This window comes from Rhamphochromis longiceps, linkage group LG4 (genome assembly GCF_057381845.1).
Source record: "Rhamphochromis longiceps isolate RC_006_pf linkage group LG4, R_longiceps_female_GT1.1, whole genome shotgun sequence".
NCBI classification, from domain to species: Eukaryota; Metazoa; Chordata; class Actinopteri; order Cichliformes; family Cichlidae; genus Rhamphochromis; species Rhamphochromis longiceps.
Window position 1 is genome coordinate 17,508,322 of NC_140560.1, and position 19,554 is coordinate 17,527,875.

General features: G+C 38.9%; 1 protein-coding gene across 1 annotated transcript in view; it reads right to left on the reverse strand.

Moving 5' to 3' along the window:
- The window catches only part of LOC146671360 (protein cramped-like), a 34,940-nt gene extending 17,950 nt beyond the window's left edge, over positions 1-16,990 (reverse strand). Inside the window, exon 1 of the mRNA XM_085405338.1 lies at positions 16,939-16,990. Coding sequence (XP_085261464.1) covers positions 16,939-16,990 — 52 coding nt within the window. The remainder of the gene's footprint in view (positions 1-16,938) is intronic.
- Between the last annotated feature and the right edge of the window lie 2,564 nt (positions 16,991-19,554).

Here is a 19,554-nt window from a genome sequence, read left to right on the forward strand (position 1 = left end):
GTTCGCATACCGCCACAACAGGTCCACTGATGATGCCATAGCCTTGACACTACACACTGCCCTGTCACACCTGGAGAAGAGAGACACGTATGTGAGAATGCTGTTTGTAGATTACAGCTCAGCATTCAATACCATCGTTCCCTCGAAGCTGGACAGGAAACTGCAGGATCTAGGACTGAGCAGCTCCCTCTGCAGCTGGATCCTTAGCTTCCTGTCTGACAGACGCCAAGTGGTCAGACTGGGCAGCATCACCTCATCCCCCATCACACTGAACACTGGTGCTCCACAGGGGTGTGTACTGAGCCCTCTCCTGTACTCACTCTACACCTACGACTGCACAGCCACTAACAACTCCAACATCATTGTGAAGTTTGCGGACGACACTACAGTGGTGGGTCTTATCACCAATGGTGATGAGACGGCTTACAGGGAGGAGGTCAGCGCCCTGACCCACTGGTGTCAAGACAACCATCTCACCCTCAACGTCGCAAAGACAAAGGAGCTGATAGTGGACTTCCGGAGGTGCAGAGAAGTACACACCCCCATCACCATCAACGGCGCTGCTGTGGAGAGAGTGAGCAGCTTCCGGTTCCTTGGTGTACATCTGGCTGAGGATCTTACGTGGTCAGTACACACAAACAAAACAGTGAAGAAGGCGCAGCAGCGCCTCTTCTTTCTCAGGAGACTGAAAAGATTCGGCATGAGCCCCCGCATCCTCAGGACCTTCTATCACTGTGCCATTGAGAGCATCCTCACTGGATGCATCACCACCTGGTATGGCAACAGCACCGCCTACAACTGCAAAGCTCTCCAGCGAGTAGTGCGGTGCTCTGAACGGATAATTGGAGGTGAGCTTCCCTCCCTCCAAGACATCTACAGGAAGCGGTGCCTGAGGAAAGCGGGGAGGATCATCAAGGACTCCAGTCACCCCAGCCATAAACTGTTCAGACTGCTTCCATCAGGAAGGAGGTTCTGCAGCATCCGGTCCCGTACCAGCAGACTGAGAGACAGCTTCTTCCATCAGGCCATCAGACTGCTGAACACTTCATAGACACCTCAGCTTCACTACTGGAACTTTAACATTATGCACTCCATACTGTACAGTAATGCCACTGTTTTGCACATGTCTCAACTCTGTATATTTTTATATATTTTATTTATTGTTTACTCTATTTAATTTGTAAAATATGTGTACACACACACACACACACACACACACACACACACACACACACGTAGAAAAATATTTAGTATACACATCCAGAAATGCATATACTATTATATATTGTACATATATTTATTAGTTTCAGATGTAGCCATTCTTGTATTTTGCTTGTTTACATTATTGTATTTTGCACAACTCTGTTGCTTGTGAAGCTCGCACACAAGAATTTCACTCACATGTGCTGTACCAATGTACCTGCACATGTGATGTGACAATAAAAGTGATTTGATTTGATTTTGATTTGAAATTATTTTTGGAGTGGCACAAATAATTTGTGTGGCATCAAATTTGATGCAGAACAGCTGATTGTTCTGTAAATAGTTTGAAATGTTTATTTAAAAAAACGCCTTGGCTGCATTTTAAGTAAACAGCTGCAAAAAACTTTGTTTGCATAGATCAGTTACTTTTTTGAAGACGTAATTATATAATTAATTGCCCAACATTGGTCATTATATACTGTATTTTGCAGACAGAGAGTTACAGGACTCTCTCCCAGACCACAGACTCATACTCATAATACAAGTCAGAGCTTTTTTTTTTTTTTTTTTTTTTAAAGAAAGTTGCGTTTTCAAAATTGGAGTTCAAGTTATTTTTACTTCCAATAGTGTTAACATACTACACAGGTCATGAACAAGATTTTTTTTTGAATTTTTGTTGTAAGTGGGCTAAAGGAGTTAATTAAAAAAAAGTCTAACATAAATTTAAATGTTGTAATTTGATTATTTTAATAAACCATGTAACTTGGATGGATTCAATGCTGACGTGACCACAGTGCACACGCCTGCTGTTGCTCACAGTGGTCCAAGGGACCGCTCAGAGAGTTTGTGTGTTCGCTCAGACACATGAAAAATTAGAGGGAACATTGGACCCAAGCTTCGCCCCCACAACAGGGTCCTCAACCGTCCTGGAAGAAAGTCTAGTGTGGTATTCTACTGATCAACTGAGCATGCCACCTTTCCCAGTTTGTGTCCATAAACCTCTTTGTGTGCTCCCCTGTTGATCTTCTCTCATTCCTACACTGCTCTTTTGATGGTCATGTGATCTGTACACCTAAATACAGCCCAGTTATTGTTGTTGTTCACACCTGACGCCTGGGCTCATAAGTTGTCCTCAATATCTTGCATTTCCATCCCCCGTTTCTGACTCCCTGCCATCTGTCTTCTCCTTGATATTCTTCTATAATGAAACCTGCAATCATTGCAATCACCAATGAGTCAGCTGAATGGCTAGCTTATCACTTTAACTGAAACACTGTTCAGTCTCAACTTTGCAGTTACTATTTTCATCATTTATGTTACAAGCATTTGTAAGTGCAATTTGTTTGGAGGCACAATCGTCTGATTTTTGTGCGTGACAACATTTCTGCATCTCAAGAACGGTTTAGTTTGGACTACTTGCACAATTTTGCGCTTTAAACTGACCTGCAGTTTAGATCTATGTGAATGTATTGTGCAGGTACTTTCTCTGCTTCGCCCTCATTGCTTGCTTTATCTGAGAACATAATCTGCCTTCTTTTAGCTTGGGGTAGGCCTCACTTTATGTTTTAAATTAAAACGCTTGAAGACAAAGTGAACTCTGGACAAGCGTGCGACCTAACTGAAGTCCAGGTGGGCTTGTTGATAATCACATTTTCACACTCATCTCGGGGCAGACCTGTGGTGTTCTGGTGCCAACCTGTCCCCTCCGTTTTTTGAGTGCCCCCCCCCACATATAAAAAGAGACGGTTTATTTTATAATATTTTAGACAACAGCATATAAAACACCATTTGCTTGCACTTGTGTGTGTGTGTGTGTGTGTGTGTGTGTGTGTGTGTGTGTGTGTGTGTGTGTGTGTGTGTGTGTGTAAAAACTGAGATGTTCAGAGGTCTTGCTTCATGGTATCGAGCAGCTCACACAAAACAGGGTCTTTGTATTTTAATGTAGGTGCTGATGTAAACCACAATTTTCAGCAAACATCTATCAGGTCATTGCACTTTTCTTTATTTTTAAAGCTTAAGTATGCGTACATGGGATATATTAAAAACTGACAAGCTGTTTGAACATATGATGTGAAATCACTTAATTAACCTGCTGGATTTGCTAAAAGTTAAAATATTTATACTACTTTGGCTAATGGGTTTTGCACATTACTCTTAGCTTAGTAAGTGGCTATTAGTGAGGGTCATGATAATCAATTCAATTGCGTAATGGGCTGACTAAGTATTTCCAGACTAAGAGAAAAAGTCAGTGAACATATCCGTTGGTTTAGGTGTAGGCTTAATCCATTTCTGAGAAAACTGAAGAGCATAAGTGACGTTCTTACTTCGATTCGTCCAAATTCATGTGAGTTCCAGTCTGTTCAGCCTGTTTCTGTGTAGCACCAAGCAGTAGACCTAAACCTGGATGTGCTTCTGGGTTCTGCCTCTAATGAAAACAGACGAGTGTAAAATGCAACCATTGTTTGTAGTTTGCTGCCACCTACTGAGTGAAAAAAGAACTGAAGCTGTAAAAAGCAAACACGTTACAATAAAGTTGCTCCTAAATTCCTAATGATAGGCTTTATTTTGTTTCAGTTTCAGCTCACCATTCAGCTCATCAGACTGTTTTCCCTTTACATTTTGATATAATAATGATGGATTGCATTTATATAGCACTTTTCTAGGCACCCAAAGTGCTTTACAATTCCACTATTCATTCACTCTCATATTCACACACTGGTGGAGGCATCCCCAGAGCCACGGTCGCCCCATAATAGCTTTTTTGTACTACTGATACACATATTGTTAATTAATTACTGCCTTTTTCTTCCATTAGAGTAATATTTTCTTGAGCTGTGTAACTGGATTTGTTCAAATATTGTCCTTCAAGAGAAGGACATTTGCTCTCAACTCTTTCCTTGTTGAAATGTTATTCCAAGGAAGTGAGTTTCCTACAGGGTATGGAGGGTTAGTATGTGTTAATGATTTCAGTGTCATGCAGGGGAAAGTAGCATTCAGTGGAAGCTTCTCGGTGATTGTTTTAAATCCAAATGTGACCCTTATTTGTGGCGCATGTTAGCATACAGTCAGCTCAGGAGTTAGTATCAGTCATGTGGTTGTAAAATGAGTAAAAACAACCTCAGATTATCACATATTGACTACATCTATGTTTATGTAGCAAAAGTTGAGTCAAAATGCAGAAGCAGTATGTGAAAAACTATACTGTTACTGTTTCCATGGGAATTAAAAGGGTAAGAAGCAGTCATTTGCTGCTAATAATTTAATGCAAATGCTCTAGATTGACTTGTTGCACACTCTGTGCATCTGTCTTTAATAAAGAAGTGGAACAGCCTGACTCCTCGTTTCTCTCAGATGAGTGACATGAGGGGGTGGAGCTTCATTCAGCTTCCACTTATTTCACTCAGGTGTGCCCACATCCTCATTTTAGGTTTGACAGTGGCTGTATCCCAATTCAGGGTCTGCACTCTGCAGCCTTAAAGTACGCAGCCTTAACGGTCCACAAGGACCGCGTACTCAAAGACCGCTAAGGCCAGAAGTGCGAGGCCTGTGAAATGGGACGGTCCAGCCTCTGTCGCGCTGCCCAGGTTGCCCAGCAACCATGATACGAACTGCTGGAAACGTTTCAAACAGCTTTGTTTGACAGAAATGAAGGAGAAAATCTTTTGTTCATTTGTTTGTTTGTGTCAACATGAGCTTTGCGTGATTTGATAAGTATCTGAGGCTGAGACCAGAGGACTGTAAAACATGATTGTTGGGCTTCATGGTTGTACTGAACAGTCATTTTAGGATTAGTTAGTAAATAACAATTAGCTAATGTTGTTCATGAGACTAAAGTCATCTCACTTTGGTAATGTAAATATAATATGGCCAATATTAAAGTTAGTATTATATTAATCAATATTAGTTATTACAGCTTCAGTAAAGATTCAAGTTGCAGTTATTTATATTTCCTATCACCTTAAATCTTCACTCAAAGACAAGTATCTCTCACAGTTTATATATACACACACATGTATTATATATAAGAGACAAATATTGTTCTTTTAACATGTTGGCTCAATGCTTACATTAATGTGTAAAAAGAAAATGTACGAGCTGTGATAACTGTTTCTGATAGAATGAAGAGTAGACTGATATATTAAATATTCCTTTATTGGGTGAGAAAATCAGACCATGTCATAACTGCTTTAAGTCACACAGAATAGATATCAGAGCCTTAAACAGGCTGACTTCTGCTAAATGGGTCTAACTGGGCAGAAAGTATACAAACACATAATATCCTTATAGAATATGATGTAACACTATAGATCAACTTACCTCAGAATATATAAAGCATACAATTACAGTAATGTGATGCAACAAACACAGCAGTGCTACTAATCCAAAATACTCAAAGCTTCATAGAACTGAAACAAACATTTATTTTTAGGTCCATTCTGCTGCTGATACATACTTTATGTTTCTGAATATTAAACTTGTTGCTGCCTTTCATAGTGTGTAACTTGAAGGCCCTGAGTACTTTCTCCCACACTGAAAACACTGGGATGATAACATTATTTGAACATTACCTAATAAGACTGATTCAGGACAGACAATTAGTTATTTTAAACTTTTCTAGCAGTCCTTCACAAACAGGGAACAGTCTGTCTATTCTCTCCATCTGTCAGCTGCTGCTGGCTCTTCCTCCTCTGCTTCCTCACACACTGCTGAGTTTGTCCTGATGGATCATCAGGGGTGCAAAGCCTCACAGATGATGTGCAGCAGTGGGTCCCTCAGTCTGTCTGCAGTTGTCACACATGGAAATCAAATGTGTGAGAAGCTGCAGGATTCAAACACAAGTGTAACTTATAAATACATGTTCATACTTTTATTACACAATCAGAAAGAAAGACAAAGAGAGAGAGTGCAGGACAGACAGACAGGTGACAGTCTCAGGTGTACACACTGCTACAAACAGCACAAGAGAAGGAGGATTTGGTGTTTGTGTTATTACAAGTGCTAAACAAGAAGAGTTCCCAGATGATTCAGTGGACACATGTGTGACTCCTGTGATTAAAGCATCTTTCTTTCAGCTTAACGAGTGAACCGCCAGCTCGTTCAACGACACGTTAAAGTCTGTTTGGTTCGACATCACCGAACAGAGGCAGCAATATAACATAGCTAAAGTTAACAGTGCAGTGAATCCTGCTTGTGCCGTGATATTCAGGACTGCAAACCGAGCAGCATCACTGACTTTCAGCTTGTTGTGTTTGTGGATATATGACTGACTTTAATTATCCATAAAAACATCAAATTCTCTGTAAGACTAAGGTTGACTATTGAGCGGAGTATATTTGAAAGCTTCAGCCGTCTGCCGTTTTTTCTGGCAAAATTATCCACACCCACCGCCATGCTATGAAGTCTGGGATATGTTGGGCCATGAAGGATACACATACCCATCCTTAAAATTCAGGGAAATGAAGGATGCATTTGAGGGCCGCATTTTGAGCCGCCTTCGAATTGGGACAGCCTTTGTCGCGTCGCTGTGACGTAATTAGCCTTAAAATGAATTTGAATTAATGATGGTGCCTTGTATGTGGGGCTGTCCAAATTCATGGGCTGCATCCTCCTGAGGCCGCATTTGTAGGCCTACAATCACTTGACCCATCCTTCAAATTCGGGGAAAAGGAGGACGCATTTGTAGACTGCATTTGGAGGAGTCTACGAATTTGGACAGTCTTTGTCGCGTCGCTGTAACGTAATAGGCCTACAAGCCGGGAGCGAGCTGGAAAAAAGCACACGCATTTTTGAGAAGGTGGTGGCTGCTCAGCCCCGGCTGTGTAGTCCAGAAAGGTCAAGTCAAGTCAGAAAAGCTGGTCTGTTGAGTGCAATTACCAAAGTCACCTTGAATTTGGTTTTTATTAAACCTTTATTCATCCAGGTAAAAAAAATCTCATTAAAAATCTAATTCCCAAGAGAGATCTGGCATCGTGGCAACAAAAGTCAAAATACACATACGACATAAGGATAAGGTTGCTACTTTTATTATCGAGATTACGGTAAGGGTGCTGAGTAGCTGAATAAGAAGTCTGTGCTGCAATTTTGAAACTGTTAATTTATTTGCAAAAGTTTCATTCTGCTACTTAATTCAATACAGGTTTTTATAATAAATTATTATGCATACATTATAAATCATAACTGTAGTTGCAATTCCTTTACTTTTGAAAGATCAAACGTCCCACAACTTAAAGTCCACAAGCCACTGCTGCATTGAGGTAATATTTCGTACGCAGGCAAAAGAAGTCCATTGTCCAAACATTTTAGTTGAGAGTTTTGGTTTATTTATCCATCTTGGCAAGCAATAACAAGATCCTTCCTGCTGCTTCTCCTGCTCTGGTAAAAAACCACAGGCCCACCCCAATGCATGCTGGTCCTATACCAGTCTCTTTATTCATAGAAACAAAATGGCCCTACAGCTCTTACTAATTTAACAAAATAACAACAAACAAAACAAATCATTTAACCCTTGTGTGGTGTTCATATCTTTATTACTCAGCCAGTGTTCATGGGTCTGGTGGACCCGCTAGAGTTTTGGCTTTCCAAATTAACACTATCAAACAATTTTATGTTAAATTACTCAACAGATGTTTACTTCATCCCAATTACAAGCCATATGAACAGCAAACATGGTTAATTTTTTCCCTTTACCTTTGTTAGATCACATTTATGAATTAATGTGCTTCTCTTTTTTCTTTCTTTCTTTTATAAAATGTTATAAAAAGCCCCTCTCTCTTCCAAAATCAATTGGATGGCCCTCGCCATCTTTTGCCATCTTGTTCAGTTGTGATAAAGAACCACACTGGCAAAGTCTTATTTATAATATTTATGCCCCTAATTTGCCAGTGTGGGACAGGGTATGAGAGAATAAAATTTGGATCCCTCAAGAAAGAGGGTAAAATGTGTGAGGTGTAAGAGCAGACGGTGTTGATAGTTGAATTTTCAACAATGTTGCAACTTTGTGCGGGAGCAGGAGGGGAAGAAAACACTATCAGCAGCACCAGAAAGGAGGAAGACAGAGTGTGGGAACACAGGACCTGCACTTTCAACACTTTTATTAGACCTGGGTCCAGTGGACCCGAACACCTTGTATGTAATGTAAATGTGTGGGGGGAGGTACAGTATGAGGCCATTGAAAATTAGTTCGGATTTATGTTCTTCACAGAAAATAAGCCAAAGCCAATGAATTTCAGATTGAAAAAATAATTAATTGTTTAATTTTTCTTTTGAAAAAAACTGAAAACGGGTCTCACAGACCCGAACACCATACAAGGGTTAAAACAAAATATTAACCGACAAATAAACCCCAAAATATAAGTAAACTAACAACAAACTTTAACTAATTTCAAAAAAAATAAATAAAGAACAAATAGCTCCAACAATAACAAAAATGTAATGAGTCATAAATCATGTAATACGTAAATCCTTAAGAGCTGACGACAAATCTGTAAAGAAATTCCATTTTGACTTTCATTCTATCGACAATTACTATTGATTGATTTTCATTACAAAAAAGATTTAATAGGTTCCTTTAAATAATAATAATAATAATAATAATAATAATAATAAAGAAGGAAAGAAGTCAAAAGTTATCTCGATGAATTATCAGATGAGTGCGTCATAAACTTTAACTCACCAAACTAGCAGCATAAATTATGAAACCAGATAAGGTTTTATCAAACTTAATTTAAATCTCTTCTTTCAGCCAACTGGAAACTGTCAATCACATGCTAGCTTTCTAAATTGCCACTCAGCCACCAAAACAAAAATGTTGTAAAAGGGCAGGGAGATGCAGAACTCAAGAGAAAAACTTTATCGCTCTGTTTCTTTTGAAACTGATATAAAATTGTATCAAAAACTCACACAGATGCAAAAGATTTGGACGTTTTTGGAATTCTAGCAAGTGTGAAATGACTTGCTATTGTTGGGATTTCTGGTTTATATATTGGGGATTTTACCTTGCAATATAAGTCCTTTCATACAACACAATAAAACACAACAGAAATCAGAAGGTTTTTGTGATTTGGATTTTTATTTATTTATTCATTTTTTCTCTTCTTTTTTGGTCAGGTTAGTACGGTGGCCCTCAGAGGCCAAACGGACTGCAACTTTAGAAAACACCAGCGATAAGAAAAATGCTGTTTTGTTTTTCCTATTTCCGTTGTGTTTTGTGTGCTTTTGCAGCATTTTTCTTACTGCTGGTGTCCGTTTGGCCTCTCAGGGCCACCGTAGGGTTAGAGATTTTGATTAATTTCATTGAAGTATACTTTAGTTTTATTGTTTTACTTTGATGCTATAATAGATGTTTAGGAAATTCAGTTATATTTAAGATTATATAGCATCATGGCAAAACAACAGTCTCCTCAAGCTGCTTTATACTGTAAGGTGAAAACACTACAGAAAAAGCCAGAAAACCCCAACAATCCAAAGATCCCCTTTGAGCAAGCACTGGGCGACAGTGGGGAGGAAAAACTCCCTTTAGGAAGAAACCTCCAGCAGAACCAGGCTCAAGAAGGGGCGGCCATCTGCTGCGACCGGTTGGGGGTGATGGAAAGAGAATAGAGGGAGACAAGATGAAGTATACTTCTAATGGCCTATTCCAATTGGTGGTAATACATCATAAGAATTGAGGAAAGGTGGTGTTGATGGAGACTCTGGGGAAGGCCTTCGTCTGCCAGGGTGTTTTGGAGCCACTTGAATAAATTTAGTTTGCACTGGAGGTGGACGAGGTTTAATCTGTGGAAAGATCTGAGACGGAGTCGGAGTCTCCCCATAACATCTCCCCATCACGCCTCTATGGACCAACGGTGCGAGCTTTTGTCCTTTCTGTTTTTCTAATTTAAGCTGGAGTTGAACGTCTTTCACTCTAGATTTTAGATGACCTATCTCTTTTTCTTCATTGCCAGCTTTTCTGATCATCTGGTTCACTGGTCCAATGAGCTCCTGTTTTTGTTTGAATAAAGCGTATTCGGAAGACTTTACCATATCATTGTACTGCTTTTTAAATGATTCCAGCTCCCGTGTTTTATCTAGTAAAGCTGCATCTAGATCCTTGCATCTGGTACGTAGACAGTTCAGCTGTTTTTCAAGAAACAGCTGAACTGTTCCAACAAAGGGGATGCCTTCCACACCGTCTACGTATTTCTTTTTCAAGTTGAGGAATTTATCCCTAAATTCCACCTTTTCTTTTTCTCTGAAGTGACCTGCATGTGGAAATGCCTTTTCAAAGGACAAAACGCACTGGTACAATTCCTCTTGGAAGTGGCGCTTTTTCTTTTCCAGGCAATTCGTTTTTTGTGTGAATATTTCTGTTTGCTTTTTTGTGGCGCGCAGTTGCTCTTCCAGTGAGATCTTTTCAGCCAGTGCCTGATTGTGTGCCGTTTTTACTTTATACCTGTCCACTGCTGTCTTTCTGTGGTTTTCCTGCTCTGTGCTTAGGGCCTTTTTTAGGTCTTCATTTTTCTTTTTCAAAGAATCAACTTCATCTTCGACCATAGCCTTCATTTTCTTTTCAAAGGCCAGAGCCCTAATATTTCTCTGACATTTCCGTTTGATCTCCATATTCTGGGCCTTTTGGTTGTCTATTACTTTGCCCATTTGATCTTTCTCGTCTGTTAATTCTTTCACGGTTTTATCCATCAATTCATTTTCGTCCTGTAACTTTGTATTACGTGTCAGAAGACCCTCAATCCAACACTGCGAGGATTGATGTTGTTCCTCGCGTTCTTTAACCGCATTGACGGCCACACCTCTACTATTTTTTACTGTTCTCTCAAGCTTTTCTATTTTGGAATCATACATTTCCATGACCTCTTCTAACTTTCTGTCTGCAGCATTGGCTTTGTCTTCGAGTTTTTTTAGTATTTTCCTCGTAAAATTGCTGCATCTTATTTTTTTCCTCTTTGTGGCGTTTCAATAATAATTCAACAACTTGGCTGTTGTGAAATTCCTGACGTACCACCTTTTCTTTTGCTGTTTCCAGCAGTCCTTGCAGGACTTCGACTTCGTCCTCATCATCTGTGATTAGGTATTGAAACAGCTGTTTACTCCCCAGATGTTTGTGTCCTCAAAGAAATTCCATTTAGATTTATGTGAATGTATTGTGCAGGTACTTTCTCTGCTTCGCCCTCATTGCTTGCTTTATCTGAGAACATAATCTGCCTTCTTTTAGCTTGGGGTAGGCCTCAGTTTATGTTTTAAATTAAAAAGCTTGAAGACAAAGTGAACTCTGGACAAGCATGCGGCCTACCTGAAGCCCAGGTGGGCTTCTTGATAATCACATTTTCACACTCATCTCGGGGCACATCCGTGGTGTTCTGGTGCCAGCCTGTCCCCTCTGTTTTTGTGGGGGTTTTCCCCACATACGAAAATGGCCGCTTCTGCCTGGAGGGAGTTTTTTATTTTTGCTTTGCAGCTGCACAGGATCTGTATAGAAGTTTTAAACACTTCTATTTTAGGCAAATTTATAATATTTTAGACGACAGCACTGTTACGAGTTCAAAAATTGGGGATGGAGACAAGAGGAAAAACCACAATAACAACACTGGTCCGGCCGGGTTAAGTCAAACGATGATTTTAATGATCACACGCGTGGATCGAGGGCATTTTGACGCATAATGCAAAGCTGCAGGACCAAAACAATAGTCATAGTGACAGTCCTTTCATCCTTTGATGTTCAAGTCCTTAAATAGACGAAACCTGTCAAAGTGGATTGATTATTGAGCTATCGTTTTGTTGGAGTGATACAGCACATAAAAAGCAGAAATGAGTTTGAAACCTAACAAAGAAAAAGATGTTAATTTCTTGAAAACAATGGTTAACAAAAGTGAAAAAGAAACATATGCCAGACAGTTCGACCACAGACTGCATCCAATGATCGATGAGGTTGAAAAGCTTAAAACTGAGCTTGACTACTTCAAAAAACTCCATACAGTCAATAAGAAATGGATCGAGGATCTAACAAAAGAAAACAATGAACTTTTGCAGAATAATAAGTTGCTGGGTTCGGTCTTTGATGACAGGACAAATATCTCAGACAGGTTAAACTCAATAAAAGATGACCACGAAGCTCTCATAAAGTTCCGCGCAGAGACGGAGAAAACTCTGGCTGAACTTAAAGAAAAACATGAGGAAGACGTCGAAGTCAGCTAATCTCTTTTCTTCCACCTGAGAACCTCATTGACCCTTTGAGAATTCATCTCTCCCCTCTTTCACTCCTTCCTGCTCTCCTTTCCTGTTCTCACTTATTCCTCCTTCACCCACAACCCTAAACACCAACAAGACATTGAAGTTTTGCTGGAAACAGAAAAAGAAAAGGTGGCACGTCAGGAATTTCGCAACAGCCAAGTTGTTGAATTATTATTGAAACGCCACAAAGAGGAAAAAAGTAAGATGCAGCAATTTTACGAGGAAAATGCTAAAAAACTCGAAGACAAAGCTAATGCTGCAGAAAGAAAGTTAGAAAAGCTCATAGAAATGTATGATAACCAAATAGAAAAGCTTGAGAGAAGAGTAAAAATTAGTACAGGTGTGACCGCCAATGCGGTTAAAGAACGCGAGGAGGAACATCAATCCTCGCAGTATTGGATTGAGGGTCTTTTGACACATAATACAAAGTTACAGGACGAAAATGAATTAATGGGTAAAACCGTGAAAGAATTAACAGACGAGAAAGATCAAATGGGCAAAGTAATAGACAACCAAAAGGCCCAGAATATGGAGATCAAACGGAAATGTCAGAGTAATATTAGAGCTCTGGCCTTGGAAAAGAAAATGAAGGCTATGGTCGAAGATGAAGTTGATTCTTTGAAAAAGAAAAATGAAGACCTAAAAAAGGCCCTAAGCACAGAGCAGGAAAACCACAGAAAGACAGCAGTGGACAGGTATAAAGTAAAAACGGCACACAATCAAGCACTGGGTGAAAAGGTGGGTCTCGAAGAGAAACTGTGCTCCACAATAAAGCAAAGAGAAAAATTTATACACAAAGCTAATTGGCTGGAGAAGAAAGAGCACTACTTCCAAGAAGAACTGTAAAGTGCATTTTGTCCTTTGGAAAGGCATTTCCAAATGCAGTTCACTTCAGGGAAAAGAAAAGGTGAAATTTAGGGATATGTTCCTCAACTTGAAAAAGAAATGCATAGACGGTGTGGAAGGCATCCCCTTTGTTGGAATAACAAAGGAGTTTCTTGAAAAACAGCTGAACTGTCTATGTACCAGATGCAAATATCTAGAGACAGCTTTACTAGATAAAAAACGGGAGCTGGAATAGTTTCAAAAGAAGTACAATGGTATGGTAAAGACAGGAGCTCATTGGACCAGTGAACCAAATTATCGAAAAGGCTGGCAATGAAGTATAAGAGATAGGTCATCTAAAATCTAGAGTGAAAGACATTCAACTCAAGCTTAAATTAGAAAAACAGAAAAGACATAATTTCCCTTACATTGCTTCACCCATCAAAAAGTCACGGAAGCGAATATATATATCAATTTTTTAATGAATTTTAAAGTTGTGGGGTTAATTTTCTACGTAACATGAGCTGAGAAGCAGCAGCAACGCTAGGCTAATGCTAGGCTAACAAGCTGGCTAGCTAGCAAGTTCAAAACCTGGTTCTAAACTGAAAGAAGGTACAAAAACAGTTTACTTCCAAGCCAGAGTATCACGCAAAAAATCACAGAAATTATCTCTTGAGCTCAAGCTGCTCCATCTGAACTAGTGATGGGTCGTTCGCGAACGAAATGGCTCTTAGAGCCGGCTCTTTGACGTGAACGACGCGAGCCGGCTCCTTATCGCGAGCCGTCACGTGGTTTGTTTTTTTTTTTTTTTTCTCTCAGCCTCTCTCTCGCACTTTTTTTCCGCTTCACTCTGCACGCGAGCCTTGTGCTTTACGCTGGGCAGAGGGGGGAGGGGCGGTAGTTACACTCAGTAGCACAGGAACAGAGCCAGAGAGAGAGAAAGAGAGGCAGGGACAACAACATTAGAAAGGTATAGTAATCATCCACAACTATTTTCGGTTGCAGATGATAAAGGATTGAGAAAGTTTATTCATGCAGGTCCATATGACAGAGAATGTACATGTTCTTTTAGTTTTCATATTATAATTTATATTTAATTGTGTTGTGGTTTGCAGTGTTTTGTGTTCTTTTCACTTTAAATTTGTGAAAGGAAAAAGCTGAAAATTTAAATAGTTAAAACTTGAAATGTGAATAGTTGATTTTTGTATTATATGATTTATTCATTACATTTTATGTGGAGTGAATAAATAAAAGTATATTTACGGTGGCCCCTAGAGACAAAGCACATACAAACTTCAAATCACGTACGAACTCTGAAGCATGTACAAACTCCAAAACACGTAAAAACACGTACAAACTCCAAAACACGTAAAAACACGTACAAACTCCGAAGCACGTAAAAACTCAGAAGCATATAAAAACTCAGAAGCACATAAAAACTCAAAACACGTACAAAAGACAACAGAAGTGCTCCAGGATGCTGGGCGCAGTGTTGAGCCTTTGTTATCTTGTGGCTACACAAGCCAGCAAGTACCAACGACCGGATTTGGTGTGTCATAGTAACAGGTAAATGAACTTTTTTTTCAATTATTTGAATATATATATGAGTGCCTGTGTATAAATACACAAACAATACACACATGCTTTCAATTGTGTAATTTAAGTGATCTAGTAGCTCTGCTTTGGAAGTTCAGTTCATGCTAGAAATGTGTTTTGGAGTTTGTACGTGTTTTGTCTCTAGGGGCCACCGCATATATTTATATATAAACATATATAAATAAAACCACTTGTTTTTATGTTAGTAATTCCTTTTGTGCATAATTTTATATTATTGTTAATAATAAATTAATTAAAGCAACAAAACAACCTGAAGAGCCGGTTCGGAGCCGAAAGAGCCGGCTCTTTTTAGTGAGCCGAACCGAAAGAGCCGGATCTCTAAAAAGAGCCGGAAATCCCATCACTAATCTGAACCCAGGTTTGCTCAAACTAATGCAATAAAAAAATGTGGGTGCCATGAACATGCAGACTGATCTGTGCAAAGTGAGGAGGATAGCAGTGACATGGCATTTTCAAACCATATCTTTTAAAAGCCTGCACTGAGAAGCAAAATTTCTAGCTTACTTAGTTTTTCCAATTCAAGACAACTCAAACTGGGTTGATCAGCTTTTTGAATAAAAACTACTGGTAACTTATTTAAACAAACTGATAAAAATTGAGTTTAGTATATCCTTACATTTTTTAATTAAACACAATGTTAGATTTTACAGTGTACATGATAATGGAGTGCTGCTGGAATAAAAGAAGAAAATCTTTGTTTCTTGGGGCTTAAATTGCAAAATGTGAACAAATGCCTAAAAACGTTCCAGAAGCTCATCGTCCAAACTGCAGTGTAATTATAAAACAGAAAACCTCTGTTAAATAACAGAAAATGCCCTATTTAATTATTTTGTGTGGACATATTCTCAACAAAAACATTTTTATATTTCATAACACTTTACAGATATTTTTTAAAACTTTATTAATCCAGAAGGAAACTTGTGTGGTCAGCATTTACTTTATAAAACTAAATACTGAATACAAAACGTATTAATAAATAATCATTACATTGAAATTTTCTTCAGGAAATGCATTGTCTAGTTCTATAAAATCATGAGTTTTTTTCAGGTTTAAGGCTGGCAGTTTGCTATCACACACAACACTGAATAATAATTAAATACGTGTTTTTAAATAACACAAAATTCAAGTCGTTCTTTCATAAAAGTCTTTTTTTTGTTGTTGTTTTGCTGTGATAGAGCTCCTGACCCAGGCCAAGCTGGCTCTCTAGGAAGACAAGGAAAAACTCCCAGGTGCCAGATGATGGGAAGAAACCTCGGGAAAGTGTGCACAAATTCCACTTGACAACACAATAAAACGCAACATAGCACAAAAGGTCACGGAGGATCTCATAACAAGGACAGAGCAGGACGAATAGGACAATCACAGGAAAGGAACAAAATCACGAAAAAATTAACGGAAAGGACAAATAAGAAGGGGGTGCCATAACAATAGAAAAATAAGGATGGATAATGGAAAGGACATTACAGAAGGAGGTGCCAGAAAAATAATAAAAACAAAAAAAGCCTAAGCTAACACAGGACAAACATTAAAGATACTGAACAAAAAACCCCCAATAAAACAGAAATCCCAAGAGTGGGAGGAGACACAGCATACTATAAAAGGAGGGGCAGAGAAGAGTTTCTTCATTTTAATTTGGCCAGCGACGCATGTGCACAGCCTGAAGACGGCACAGCCCAGCCGAAACGTAGCTACAGCCATGCGTCAGCGCTAAAAAGTGTTTTTGTTTGTTGTTTTAGTTTGTTTTTGTTTTTGTTTTTTTTTGGGGGGGGGGGGGGTTCTTTTGATGTTTTTTCATTTACATATTGATTTACTGGCCTAAAAATTGGAATATCATAAATTTATAACCTAAAAATTGGATAATTTATGGATAAAAACAGTTTAAAAGCCTAAAAATTGGAATTAAAAATGACACAGAGACTAAATTCATTGAGCAAAGACAAATTTTATTAAAACACAGTTAGAAACCTAAAAAAACAGGACAAATAAAACACAACTTTGGTAAAATTAAACATAATTTGGTATTTACCTGAACCTGAAAAAGAAAAGGACGGTACTTACCTCAATTCGGACCTGGGGATTGCCGGATACGGTAGATGGGATGGTGGGTCTCGGGAAGGGTCATGGTGCGGAGCGTGCACCTACTCCTGCCCTCCTTGTGCAGGGAGGAATTTCCATTCCCCTAACCTAACCCACCCTAATAGTGATGGGATTTCCGGCTCTTTTTAGAGATCCGGCTCTTTTGGTTGGGCTCACTAAAAAGAGCCGGCTCTTTCGGCTCCAAACCGGCTCTTCGGGTTGTTTTGTTGCTTTAATTAATTTATTATTAACAATAATATAAAATTATGCACAAAAGGAATTACTAGCGTAAAAAAAGTGGTTTTATTCATATATGTTTATATATAAATATATGCGGTGGCCCCTAGAGACAAAACACGTACAAACTTCAAAACACATTTCTAGCATGAACTGAACTTCCAAAGCAGAGCTACTAGATCACTTAAATTACACAATTAAAAGCATGTGTGTATTGTTTGTGTATTTATACACACGCACTCATATATATTCAAATAATTAAAAAAAAAAGTTCATTTACCTGTTACTACCACACACCAAATCCGGTCGTTGGTACTTGCTGGCTTGTGTAGCCACTAGGTAACAAAAGCTCAACACTGCGCCTAGCATCCTGGAGCACTTCTGTTGTCTTTTGTACGTGTTTTGAGTTTTTACGTGCTTCAGAGTTTTTACGTGTTTTGGAGTTTGTACGTGCTTCAGGGTTTGTACGTGCTTCAGAGTTCATACGTGATTTGAAGTTTGTATGTGCTTTGTCTGTAGGGGCCACCGTAAATATACTTTTTATTCACTTCACATAAAATGTAATAAATAAATCATATAATACAAAAATCAACTATTCACATTTCAACTTTTAACTATTTAAATTTTCAGCTTTTTCCTTTTACAAATTTAAAGTGAAACAACACAAAACACTGCAAACCACAAAACAATTAAATATAGATTAAAATATGAAAACAAAAAGAAGATGCATATTCTGCTGTCTTTCTGTGGTTTTCCTGCTCTGTGCTTAGGGCCTTTTTTAGGTCTTCATTTTTCTTTTTCAAAGAATCAACTTCATCTTCGACCATAGCCTTCATTTTCTTTTCCAAGGCCAGAGCTCTAATATTACTCTGACATTTCCGTTTGATCTCCATATTCTGGGCCTTTTGGTTGTCTATTACTTTGCCCATTTGATCTTTCTCATCTGTTAATTCTTTCACGGTTTTATCCATCAATTCATTTTGGTCCTGTAACTTTGTATTACGTGTCAAAAGACCCTCAATCCAACACTGCGAGGATTGATGTTGTTCCTCGCGTTCTTTAACCGCATTGACGGCCACACCTCTACTATTTTTTACTGTTCTCTCAAGCTTTTCTATTTTGGAATCATACATTTCTATGAGCTTTTCTAACTTTCTGTCTGCAGCATTGGCTTTGTCTTCGAGTTTTTTTAGTATTTTCCTCGTAAAATTGCTGCATCTTATTTTTTTCCTCTTTGTGGCGTTTCAATAATAATTCAACAACTTGGCTGTTGTGAAATTCCTGACGTACCACCTTTTCTTTTGCTGTTTCCAGCAGTCCTTGCAGGACTTCGACTTCGTCCTCATCATCTGTGATTAGGTATTGAAACAGCTGTTTACTCCCCAGATGTTTGTGTCCTCAAAGAAATTCCATTTTGATTTATGTGAATGTATTGTGCAGGTACTTTCTCTGCTTCACCCTCATTGCTTGCTTTATCTGAGGACATAATCTGCCTTCTTTCAGCTTGGGGTAGGCCTCAGTTTATGTTTTAAATTAAAAAGCTTGAAGACAAAGTGAACTCTGGACAAGCGTGTGGCCTACCTGAAGCCCAGGTGGGCTTGTTGATAATCACATTTTCACACTCATCTCGGGGCACATCCGTGGTGTTCTGGTGCCAGCCTGTCCCCTCTGTTTTTGTGGGGGTCTTCCCCACATACGAAAATGGCCGCTTCTGCCTGGAGGGAGTTTTTTATTTTTGCTTTGCAGCTGCACAGGATCTGTATAGAAGTTTTAAACACTTCTATTTTAGGCAAATTTATAATATTTTAGACGACAGCACTGTTACGAGTTCAAAAATTGGGGATGGAGACAAGAGGAAAAACCACAATAACAACACTGGTCCAGCCGGGTTAAGTCAAACGATGATTTTAATGATCACACGCGTGGATCGAGGGCATTTTGACGCATAATGCAAAGCTGCAGGACCAAAACAAATTAATAGGCAAAACGGTGAAAGATTTAACAGATGAGAAAGCTCAAATGGGGAAGACCATCAACGAAAAAACGGCCCAGCAAATGGAGATGAAACAAAAATGTCAGAGAAATATTAGGGCTCTGGCCTTTGAAAAGAAAACGAAGGCTGGGGTCGAAGATGAAAATGATTCTCTGAAAAAGAAAAATGAAGACCTAAAAAAGGCCCTAAGTGTCACGATCCTGGGTCTTATGACCCAGTGTTTTGAGTTTTAGTTCATTTTGATGTTTTAGTTTATGTAAGCCCTTCAGGTTCCTAAGTTCATTTGTTATCATGCTTAAGTGTTTCTAGTTCTTATTATTTCCCCCTCGTGTTTCCAACTATGGTAAATCTCCCCTGCTTTTCATGTGTTTCATGTCTGT